The sequence below is a fragment of the Borostomias antarcticus genome (assembly GCF_949987555.1).
Source record: "Borostomias antarcticus genome assembly, chromosome: 8".
NCBI classification, from domain to species: Eukaryota; Metazoa; Chordata; class Actinopteri; order Stomiiformes; family Stomiidae; genus Borostomias; species Borostomias antarcticus.
Window position 1 is genome coordinate 22,588,467 of NC_140241.1, and position 12,500 is coordinate 22,600,966.

The 12,500-nt window shown below is 48.4% G+C and overlaps 1 protein-coding gene across 1 annotated transcript in view; it reads left to right on the forward strand.

The window, feature by feature from the left end:
* The window catches only part of epb41l4a (erythrocyte membrane protein band 4.1 like 4A), a 51,315-nt gene that overhangs the window by 27,311 nt on the left and 11,504 nt on the right, over positions 1–12,500 (forward strand). The window contains exons 8-12 of the mRNA XM_084441840.1: positions 5,484–5,571; positions 6,299–6,387; positions 6,576–6,639; positions 8,087–8,178; positions 12,372–12,449. Of these exons, the coding sequence (XP_084297966.1) occupies positions 5,484–5,571; positions 6,299–6,387; positions 6,576–6,639; positions 8,087–8,178; positions 12,372–12,449 (411 nt within the window). The remainder of the gene's footprint in view (positions 1–5,483; positions 5,572–6,298; positions 6,388–6,575; positions 6,640–8,086; positions 8,179–12,371; positions 12,450–12,500) is intronic.

The following is a 12,500-nucleotide window of genomic DNA, read 5'->3' on the forward strand; positions in this document are numbered from 1 at the left end:
CCTCTCCTCGCCGCTCGGAAGGACGGCCCCTAATCTCTAATCCCTCCCTTCGTAGATTAAAATGATTATTTGTGATAGTGAGTCCCGGCCTGCTCTGCATCAGATCAAATCTCTCTCACACTGTGGACTGTTACTTTGTGGTCTTATTTGGAATTTTACTGTATGGTCAGCCTCTAAAGGTACCGGAACTAATTTCAGCCTCTAAAGGTACCGGAACTAATTTCCGCCTCTAAAGGTACAAGAAATAATTTCAGCCTCTACAAGTACTAGAACTAATTTCAGCCTCTAAAGGTACTAGAACTAGAACTTATTTCAGCCTCTAAAGGTACCAGAACTAATTTCTCCCCGAAATCTGCTATTTTGCTTGTTTTTATGAACACTGGCATGTACTGTATTCAATGAGACATTCACACCTTTTAGAGAGTCAAAAAAAAGTTTGAATGGAAAACGGGGGCCCAAGGCATGTGCCTATTCCGCCTATAGGAGTCACCGGGGCTGGGAATATCTCTTCAGTACCTCACATCCAGAATCCATCAATCTTACTTTCAAGTGGTCCATTGGCGCGGTAATCCCACTGTCCCTTCTCTCTGGGATATCAGTTGTCTGAGCGCCCCAGTTGGGAATACCGCAATGCGCTCTGGAATGTGTTTCTGTGTGACTGTCAGGATTCCCTCCCTCCGGCTCGGCCCAGGCGTTTGTAATGGGAGAAGAGGCCCCAATCAGTCCCAGGAGACCTTGTCACACTATCACTGCGGTGACCTCTGTGTTCGGCTCACGCAGCCCCACCTGCCTGGCATGCTCAGCTGGGCCTGGGGGCCGGGGGGGGGGGGGGGGGGGGGGCGGGGGTGTGAGGGGATGGAGAGAGGGGGTTGGGGGGGGGGGTGACAGACCTCACAGAGAAGAAAAGACCATCGCTGGCATGAACAACGAGATGGGGGTGAGTTGTCACACACCTGAAGGAATTAGTAGCCCCCCGTTCCTGAGAGAGCGGGACGCCCCTAACATGACATGCCAGACAGTCTGAACCATCTGGGAGGTGTAGAAAAGGGCCGCCGCTTTCAAAAAATACTTGGCAGGTGATTGGATGAACCATCTGTCTATCACCGTCACCATCTCCTCACAGCACATATGATTGGCCCCCGAGTTACTTTTGATCGACACACAAACGGATTCATGTTGAGCCTATAGCCAGACCGATCCACGCAGTAAAGAAACAGAATGTGAGCTTGTGAGATCAGGGTGGATTCACGAGGGTAGGAGAACCCCCCCCCCCACACACACACCCCCCCCCCCTCTCATTAGTATCAGATCAGATTAGCTGGGCTGCCGTGGACCCCTGCTCCATTAAGATTACAGATTACAGATTACAGCTGTGACTGCCGGTACACTGGGATTGATGTGCCGCTCACGCCTCATGTACACAGGGTCGGTTCTCAAACCGGGACCGAGGTGACTGGAGGCACGCAGAGCCCAACACAGGGGGTTCCAGTCAGTTTCAGAACCTCGGAGGCGTGTGTAGTTCCTGGTTCTGATCAGACCAAACAGAGTGTTCTCATGATGAAGGAGTCCCGATAGCATCTTTCTGCGCAAGACATCTGTCACACGAAAATGAAATCCTGTGAAACATTTGTCGTCTAAAGCATACTTTACTATGTGTGGCTTGAGCATGGCGCAATGCTAGGTTTCAACTAGGTCTCTAATTATTGTGTGTTATGTGTGTTATGTTGGATACAGGGACCGCTGCAAGTTATGGGTTCAGATCCCCTTTAGTTATGGGTTCAAATCCCCTTGAGATATGGGTTCAAATCCCCTTGAGATATGGGTTCAAATCCCCTTGAGTTAGGGGTTCAAATCCCCTTGAAATATGGGTTCAAATCCCCTTGAGTTATGGGTTCAAATCCCCTTGAGATATGGGTTCAAATCCCCTTGAGTCGTGTGCGTTTTCTCTAGCCTGCATCGTGGCAGCGAGGGGGGTTATGTGGTCTAAACCCCAGCTCTTCCCTCTTCCCTTATTCGTTCACCTCGTTATGCAACCACAACCTCTCCATGCAGCCCCTAGGCCCTGAACAGCCACCCGGGCCTAAACACACACAGCACAACTCTGGAAACACAGCCAGGCGGAACCCGATAGATCATGTACTTAGTCGTTCCGCGATCAACAATGAGATAGTGTTCCTCAGCTTACTGTAGAACAGGTTTGTATCAGTGTTCATCTTTCATCAGCTATTCGTCACAGTGTTTATAGTATCATAACACAATAACATCCGAGGTATTAGCTCGACCGCGACGCTAATATTTATATAATTGCTGTTAGACAGTTGTTCGGATAAGAAGCCGTGGTGGGTATCGTTAGCTGTAGAGACGTTAAGCGTGGTTGGAGTTTTTTCATCAGCCTGAGGGCGGCCATTAGCTCCTGTTACAGCTCAGTCAGGCCTTGTGATGCGATACGCTCGGCTCGTCTCCGGCAGAGACAGACGGGGCGATAATCCCCGCCCTGCAGACGGAGCTCAGGCCGGGCTCGCCGGGTTCAGGTGAGGGAGAAGCACACCTGCGTCGGGGAGGCGTCGGCCCGCCAGGTCACCGCACACGCTGTCGCCGATGCCAAAGAAAATAGTTTGCTATTAGGCCGACGTTTTCGACAGCAAGCTGTCTCCCGGGGGTGGAGGGGGGGTGGGGGGTGCGTGCGCTTTCATTTCTGAGCTCATCAGTTACCCACGGTGACAGGGAATGTTTCAGGGCGGGGGGCAGAGGGGAGCAGTGCGGGCTGATGGGAGATTAGTCAGGAGAATTCATCAGCACACTCTCTCCTCTCTCTCTCCCTCTCTCTCTCTCTCTCTATCTCTCTCCCTCTCTCTTTCTCTCTATCTCTCCATCTCTCTCTCTCCTATCTCTCCTCTCTCGCTCTCTCTCTATCTCTCTCTCTCTTTCTCTCTCCCTCTTTCTCTATCTCCTATCTCTCCTCTCTGTCCCCTCCTCTCTTTCCTTTCACTTCCTTTCACTTCTCTCTCTCTCTCTTCTCTCTCTCCTCTCTCTCTTCTCTCTTCTCTCTCTCCTCTCTCCCCTCCCTCTCCTCTCTCCCATCTCTCCCTCCCTCGTCAGTGTGATGGATGAGGACGGCCTGTGATAGGAGAACATGGAGGCGCAGGGAAGAGGAGAGAAACGACAGAAGAAGGGAGAGATGGAGAGCTGGGAAGGGAGGGAGGGAGGGAGGGAGGGAGGGAGGGAGGGAGGGAGGGAGGGAGGGAGCGCGGCAAGAGAAGAGAGGGAGGAAAGAGTGACTAAGATAGAGAGGGAGGAAGAAATGGAGGGAGGGAGAGACATAAACACTGTCAGACGTGGAGAGCCGGGTAGGGCGGCCTCCCTAGTTATCTCCACCCTGGACGTGTCCCTACCCCCCCTCACCACCCCCCTCCCCCCGCCTCCCCCCCTCCCTCCCTCCCTCCCTCCCCCCTCCGGTCCCGTGTATATCCGCTGCCCTACAGGACGACGGACACCAAACCCTGGGATCAGCGCTGACCCAGCCAGTCTGAGCTCCCCGGAGTCTCGCCACTACATCCGTAAATAACCCTCCTCCCCGCCCCGCCCCGCCCCCCTCCGCCCCCGCCCGCCTCGTCTCCACGCTCCGTATTTATAACTGAGCACGGGCAATCATCCCCGCCCGGCCCCGCCCCGCCCTGCCCTGCCCATGCCCCGCAAACAGCCCCGTGAGCACAATCAGTAATATAGCCGTAAACAAGCTGACGGATGAGGTCGTGTCTGCAGCGGAGGAGAGGAGGAGAGGAGGAGGGATGAGAGGAGGGGAAGATTAGGAGGAACGGAGGAGAGGAGAAGGAGAGAGGGAGGAGAGAGTAGAGGGAGGAGGAGGAGGAGAGAGGAGTGGCGGAGGGAGGAGAGGAGGAGGAGGTAGGAGGAGAGAAGAGGGTGGAGGAGGAGAGGAGGAGGAGAGAGGAGTGGCGGAGGGAGGAGAGGAGGAGGAGGTAGGAGGAGAGAAGAGAGGGTGGAGGAGGAGAGGAGGAGGAGAGGAGGAGGAGAGAGGAGTGGCGGAGGGAGGAGAGGAGGAGGAGGTAGGAGGAGAGAAGAGAGGGTGGAGGAGGAGAGGAGGAGGAGGGAGGAGGAGTGACGGAAGGAGGAGAGGGGGAGGAGGAGAGGAGAAGTAGGGCAGAGGTGAGGGGAAGGAGTTTTCAGGTCACACTTGAACAGTATGAGTGAGTCTTTGTGTTACTAGTGTGTATGATCAGTAGATCCATGCTAATAGCTCGAGAGGAACGGAAGAGTTTGTGTTTATTTAAACGGTAACTGTACAAAGAGCTCAGTCTACCCCCACCACAGGATATAAAGCTTTCTTTACCTTGTATTTCAAAACCTTTTACATGATCATGAAGAAGCAGCAGCTGCATTCCTGGTTGCTTGTGTCATAGTTGGCCTATTGACTGTGGCTTGGCCAGCTTTGTAAAGGAACCTTTACAGAGTGGAGGGAGTTGGCCTCGTTCTCCCATAACTGTGGTTACCTGGGCTGCTAACCCGCTCTGAATAAAGGCAAGTTAATCAGTAATAGTACAACATAACCTCGACCGCAGGCTGGGTGAACATTCTCTCACCTGGAATTTGAGGAATCCAGGAACATGGAAAAATAATGATATGTTAGTTGGAGTTTTGTTTTGATATAGGTTACTATATTACCACATGTAATGATCATGTATCTCCTTGAAAGCTCTTGGGAGTAAATCTTTTGTCTTTTATCTCTCCTTGAAGATAATTGCTTTTCAGTGCTCTGGCAAGCTATACAAAATTACAGTGGTTTTGACCAAGGTCAGACAGACAATAATGGTTGATTTAACTCTTATTACATGGGGGAACTCTTGACTGTTAAGCGGCAGTCTTTGCAGTGATAGAAGGGATATGAAGTCCTCCAAGTATTTTTGTATTTATGCATGTATATTATTTATTTATATTATTTATTTAAGAGGGATAGTGCACATTCATAAATGTGGCCGTAAATGTGGCAGAGTGAGCCAAAAGATGCTACTGTAGTTTTTATCTGTAGTTCATGGACAGATATTAAAATAACGGCTACCTGAAGAAAAGAATTGATGGCACTGCTGAAACATTACAACACAAAGATGCCTTCTAAACACGTACTATCTAGTCTGTGTGACAGTTTGTTACTAATCCATGCATTTATAACAATATGTGTACTTCAAGATTTACAATGACAACAGTTCATCTCTCAAAGTTGAGACAGACTTCGGTGTCAAATGTCTTCTGTTACATTACTTAACCATTCTGTCTGTCCTTAGTCCAGTGCAATGGTGATACACTTGTAGATGTGTGTACCAGATAATGTGTGTGTGTGTGTGTGTGTGTGTGTGTGTGTGTGTGTGTGTGTGTGTGTGTGTGTGTGTGTGTGTGTGTGTGTGTGTGTGTGTGTGTGTGTGTGTATCGTGTGACTCTAAACCCTGACGGGCGTCCTCTCCCCTGTGTAGGGGTCAGGTTCCCTCCGAGGCTGAAGTCAATTATTTAGGAATTGCCAAAACCCTGGAAATGTACGGAGTCGACCTTCACCCAGTGTTTGTGAGTAGATGCTGGCCTGCTGCTGCTCTCTCTCTCTCTCTCTTTCTCTCTCCCTCTTTCTCCCTGTCTCTCGCTCTCCCTCTCTCCCTCTCTCTCTCTTTCTCTCTATCCCTCTATCTCTCTTTCTCTCTCTCTTTCTCTCTCCCTCTTTCTCTCTGTCTCTCGCTCTTTCTCTCTGTCTCTCGCTCTCCCTCTCACTCTTTCTCTCTATCTCTCTACTATCTCTCTATCTCTCTCTCCATCACTCTCTCTCCCTCTCTCTCTTTCTCTCTCTCTCTCTTTCTCTCTCTCCCTCTCTCTCTTTCTCTCTCTCTCTTTTTCTCTCTCCCTCTCTCTCTCTTTCTCTCTATCTCTCTCTTTCTCTCTCTCTCTTCCTCTTTCAAGATGAGCCATGATAATAATGCCCCTCACTGACTAATGTTCTCTTCACCATTCTTAACTGCACGTTTATGCAGATTTACAGTATGTAATTGCACACTAACATTCTAAAACAGTATGCTACAGTATATAGAGCCATTTGAGAACCCTCTAAAACACTTTTCAGGTCTGTATAGTGCTGTTCGGAACCCTAAATGGTTCTTCCTGACCTGAAAAGGGTTCTATCTGCAATCGAAAAAAAGTTCTATCAGGAAGCTTTTTTCAGTGGGTTATTTTACTGCCACAAATGGTTTTAGATCAAACTAGAATATTTTTGGGGAGTATTTAGTAGTATATCTGTGTGTTCCAGGGGGAGAGTCACTCAGAATACTTCCTTGGGCTGACACCTATCGGCGTTGTTGTTTACAAGAACAAAACACAAGTTGGGAAGTATTTCTGGTGGGTATTTTTGCTGTTTCATGTAACGGAATATTGAATTAATGATTAACATAATTATGACTACAGTACGCAACATTGTATTCTACAATATTTCTGTCAAATACACCACATGTTTGCTTAATGACTGACTTACAGTAATGTGTTTGATGTGAAGCTTAAACTCATTCAAGCGTCTTTGGTCATTTTAGGCCAAGAATCACAAAAGTACATTTCAAGGAAACACAATTCGAGCTTCGAGTAGTCGGAAAAGATGTAAGTCTTCTGTTATTAGTGGAAATGTTTTCTATGTAACTTTTTTTCTATTTAACTTTCGTCCAACATCTAGTGGACCTGGGCAGATAGAGGAACTCACTCTGTCTTTCTTTCTTGCAGATTTTAATGCAATTCAATTTTTCTGCTTGCAAAATGAGCTCTGTGGTGTTTGAACACTCGCGACTAGCTTGTCCATTAGAACTGCCTCAGGCAATACCGACATTTTTGCTGGTTTGTGGAGCCCAATTATTTTATATTTATGGTAATATCCCTATTTTCATGTCAATCAGACGTCATTACAAGGCGTAAACTTTTCAGTTCAGTTTCCGTTCCCCAGAGTAGAACTCTAGGACCCCTGGGTGGAATCTTTATAGGTCAACTGTGCGTTTGATCTTGAAACATTCCGACATCGTCCGACTGTCTGGGGAGACTTTAAGGTAGCCTGGTGGTACGTGACATGGGTATCGGCCGACATTCTCTCCTCTGTCTCTCTCTTCTCTCTCTCTTCTCTCTCTCTATACTTACTCTGGCTTGTGAGGAGAGTGAGAATCCGCTTAGATCCTTAAAAAACTCACGGGTTGAATATATAATTTCAAGGAGTCTCAGGGGAAATAGTCTAGAAGCTGTTCGCGGTTGGAGTAAATCCTCCCGCTCCCAAGTAGAAATGCATTCTCTGGCTGATGAGGCAGAACCAACCATAGCTTCTCTTCCTCTGAGACTCAGTGAGACCTACTGGGACCCGCGGGTCTCATTTACAGCGAAGCGCTGAATATGGCAAATACAATATTATGGATTATTCAGTTTGTTCATTTTTGCCAGGTGATTCTCAGGTCACCTGAGAGTGTCAAACAAAATTGGGAAGCAGTTAAGCATGAGTTGAATTTCATGCACTACACTTAGTTTATTGTTTTTCTTAATCTTATTTTGCATTCGTACTTTGTACTGTTCTTTGCACTGTCCTGTCTTTGCATCTCATCCCTGCACCCTGTCCAATGTTGGCTCCATGTCATGCACCATGCCTGAAACAAATTCCTAGTATGTTGAAAAACTATAATGGCAATAAAAGAAATTCTGGTTCTGATTCTGATGATAGAAACCTAGGAGGAGGGACTTCCACCATGAGACTATCTATACATGGGGCTCCTTGTTAGTCTCTCACTCCTGAACCTAATGGTCCAGCACGTCCCATTCAGAGAGACTGGACATTAGATATACTGGACCTACTCATTCGCAAAACACTTGAGACAGACACATTTAATACATTTGATAAGAGTTGGATGCAATGGTCCAACTCTAAATACCACCTCAATTATCTTATTATTCTCTAAATTACAGTATAAATAAATTACCCATATTATGTTTTCGTTAAAGCATTACTAAACTATTGTTTAGTTGGAGAAAACTGTTTCTTATGGGTTGTGTGAGTTGATGTTTTTTTTCTCCCTAGTTCACAGAAACATCCTTTTTCTTCGAGGCTCCAAACAAGACCGCCTGTAAACATCTGTGGAAGTGCTGTGTAGAACACCACACCTTCTTCAGGTAAATACTAGACTAATCATCATACTATACATCACTACACCCTTAAGCCCCAAGCGCACTGGAAGAATCAATTGACGCGCTTCATTTGACTCCTCTCATTTGACGCTCCTATGGCGCACTGCAGGCGTCAGCTTTGATAGGGAGCTGAATTAATTTATTTTGATTTGTCCCCATTTGACGCTCCAAAATGTAAACAAGTTCGGAGTAGAAGCGTCAAGGCAGTTTGACTCGCCTCAAAACGCTTTTGGTGCGTGATCGGCCATTTAAAACAATTGGTCTACTTCAAAACGCTAGCGTCAGACTCTTCCAGTGCGTCTGGGGCTTTAGCTAAACTACATCCACTTCCACAGGCTTAAAAAAAAAAAAAAGCATAGCTAATTATCCACTTCCACAGGATTTCAGCCACACAGTAGCTGTGTTCGGAATCGCTCCCTCGTTCCCACACTCCCTATTCCCTATATGGGGTTCAACATGTAGTGAACTACCTAGGGAATGGAGAAAATGTAGGGTACATGCACTGTTCCCTGGAAATCAAGGTGAATTGTGGGCAATAAATAGTAGACTATATAGGGAACGAAAATTCCGTGGAGAATTCGGACACTACAAACAAAATGGCTGACGCCCTATATAGTGCACTATATAGTGAATAGGGAGCGATTCCGAACACAGCTTGAGTCTGACTCATGGTCCAGGTCAATTCTAGACTAAGTCTCTTAGGCTCCCATCTCACACCAGCGACTCAGTAGAGCCTGGTGAATCTCCACCCCCTCAGTGATGCAGCTCTGTCCTTAATCACACGGTCCAACCCTCCCCCTTTAGCAGCGCCGGTCTCCTGTGTTCTCCTAATCAGGGCCGACTTCCCTCCGTACCCCCCGGAGTCCGCCTGGCGCTGGCTCGGCCCGCCTGATCCGCGTGTGAACCCCTCGCGTCCGCACCGTAAACCGAGAGCCGGGCTGCTGAGCCGGGGGGGCCGGACAGGTTATCAACCCCCGTCTTAGGGGGCTTCTGGTTGTACTAGGTGAGAGGGGAGGAATGGGGGAGGTGCGGTACCCGGGTCTTCGGAGGCGGGGGGGAGAGGGGGGAGTCGGGTGGGAGGCTGTCTCAACGCCAGACCTGTGAGAGTTATTTCGCCGATACGCTACGTAAGCTACGCTAACTACTACGCTACTGCGTGCTGCAGATCTCTCTATGGGTCTGGGACACTTCAAAATCTGGTGCTCAAATCCTGGCAATTCATTGGGTTTCGCAGCAATCCCCGCGACAACAATCAGTAACGACTTTCGCGATCAGGCGTTCCCACCCATAGATATGCCCCGCCCATCTAACCTGGGCTAGCCTCTCTCATTTGCTGCTACGAACCTGTCACTCTTTCAATTTTGACCCATCAATACGCCCTCAGAACACCAGCTTGGGCGGCCAAGTGGCACAGACTCTATTATGTAGTATGCAGAGCGATTCAACGTAATATTTGAGTCTGGAGAGAGACCAGGTGGTCGGGGAAGGGTGAGACAGCGCCGCCCTGAGGCAAGGGGAGAGAGAGCGGGCATGAGGAGAAGCCATGCGTGTCAGAGGGTCTTAGAACAGCTGTGAGGGGTACGGGCTCCAAAAGTTATGAAAAGTTCATACGAGTACAGTGGCCTGTGAACGGATGTCTTACCTTTCGGACGCTCACATCACATGTACTCTCAGAACAACAAAACAGAACCGTTCCACCTCGTACCGGGTTCTCTGGCCTCATGCCTGTGTCCTTCCCAGTGTAGTGACCAGGGACCTGAGCACAGCGTCGGCACGGTGCCGGTGTTAGGCGTGTTCAAACGGCAGGGCTGAGCAACTGAAGTGCGTTATAATGAGAGGTCGGGGGGGGGTTGTATTCGTTGAATAGGATAATGGAGTAATGTCCTGTACCCCATCTCAGCACACTCTCAGCGCCCACACAAACTCCTTCATACAGGCAGACAGCGCACACACGCATGCACCCACCCACCCACACACACTCACACACACACACACACACACGCACACACACACACACACACACACACACACAGCCTTAATCACACACACACACACACACACACACAGCCTTAATCACACACACACACGCACACACACAAACACACACACACACAGCCTTAGTCATACACACACACACACACTCACACAGCAGCCTCACTCTCTCTGTCTCTGAGCTTTTGAATTTCAATGAGGACCAGAAGCGGTTGGTGGTGTTTCTCTGATAATTCCCATCATTAGAGATCATGAGAGCGAACAGGAGAGCTGCTTTTCAGGAGGTGTGAGAGGAAGCCAAATACATGTAGCAACAGCTCTGTTCTCTTTCTCTCAGAATTTATAAAAAGTACAAAGAGTTGGGAATTCAAATACATGATTCCTCACTTCATTCGAGATCACTTTAGTCAAAATTGAGCCATTAATTGTGCACGCAGCAAATACAGCATATTAATTTTGGCGCTGTGCTCTGTTCGGGGGGGGGGGGCTGCCTTCCACAGCATGTGGAAAGCGCGATAGTAAGAGGGAACAGCATCGATTTAGCCCCCTGCCTCTATGACGATCAGAGTGGGCCGCGATTGGGAAGTCGCTCGGAGGTAACTCAGCCCACTAAGACTGTCAAAGAGAGCCACAGGGGGACTGCTGTACATTATAGTCCCTGGCCTCCACGGGCCGACGCTTCGTGGAGTTCTGAGGGAGTACAGCCTAGTGTCTCTGCCTCCATGGTGACCGGAGGGACCGCTGGATGGCCCTTCAGAGATGTTTCGGCCCACGATCACCACGGAGAGCCACAGAGATTAAGCTAGTGAAGTTCCCCGGCTTCCACCAGCCGACGCATAGTGGAATACCAGAAGAATGCAGCAATACCCCCGGAACAGAGAGCAACGATGACAACAGAGATGACATCGACAGAACACAGGAGGAGCAGGGGAGGAGGTGGGGCGAGCACGCTGATACAAGCGATCAGCAGTAATGACAAGAGCAAACAATGACATGTTTTGACAGCTTAAATACATGCGCTCTAGCGAGCTGGACCAATGCTATGACAGCTGACAGTCAGCTGGTGGGTTGCGTCATTACGGGGTGTGACTGATTAGCCTCTGCCGATTAGCCCGGCGTTGACGTTCGTGCCTCGCCTGAAGTTGCGTCGGAGACTTCATTTCTGTGAAAGCCCATTTAAATTTTTTGCAAATTAGTCTTTCAATTTGTCAAGTTAATCCTCTCAAAAAAAACAAAGAGAAAAATAAAATGTTGTATTCCCTTTGTTGATTTGGGGAATTTAAAATGCACATTATGGATAAAGCACTGTGCAATATACTTACAGTAAAACCACAGTAGTTTGTAATTGTTTGATTTTATTTATTTATTCTTATTGATTTAACCTTTATATAATCTAGAAGTCCCATTGAGATGCGAGACCTGGCCAAGACAGCAGGCGGGTTGAGCCAGCAGTTCACGGCGGACTCCGGAGGGTACGGCCCTGATTAGGAGAACACAGGAGACCGGCGCTGCTAAAGGGGGAGGGTTGGACCGTGTGATTAAGGACAGAGCTGCATCACGGAGGGTTTGGAGATTCACCAGGCTCCTCCAGGAGAACGGGACTCTCCTAGGGCTGGGGGTTAACGAGGGGGGGGGGGGGGTTGCAGGGCTTAAACGAGGGGGGGTTGCAGGGTTGAAACAGGTGGGGAGGGTGAAACAAAATATGCAATTCATCACAAAAGCACAAAAAAACAGTAGCCTGCATGGTTGTAAAAGTGTGTGTATAGAGTACAACATACAGTACATCACACAAATACATGAAAAGAAGAGTAGAGAAGAGAAGAGAAGAGAAGAGAAGAGAAGAGAAGGGTAGAGTAGAGTAGAGTAGAGTAGAGTAGAGTAGAGTAGAGTAGAGTAGAGTAGAGTAGAGCAGAGTAGAGCAGAGTAGAGTAGAGTAGAGTAGAGTAGAGTAGAGTAGAGTAGAGTAGAGTAGCCTACATGATTATCAAAGTGCACGACTGAAGGTGATACTGTAGTTTTTCAGCAGGGACCCATTCTACAGAAAACAACGACACTCCTCCAGCAAGGAGTTCTGTAACAAAGATTTAAAGACGTATCGCTGCATTCATCTCCTGCTCTTGTTCTGTGGTTTTAACTGCGTAGGAGTGATGTCATTGTGATGCGCGGTCTCTTGTCTGTTCTTGTAGAATGCCAGAGAATGATGGCAACACACTGACCAGAAAACTGTCCAAGTTTGGCTCCTTGGGATCCAAACACAGGTATAGGTGAGTGAACCACCGGACCAGTAGCCCACAATACCCATTTAAACCAAGAGG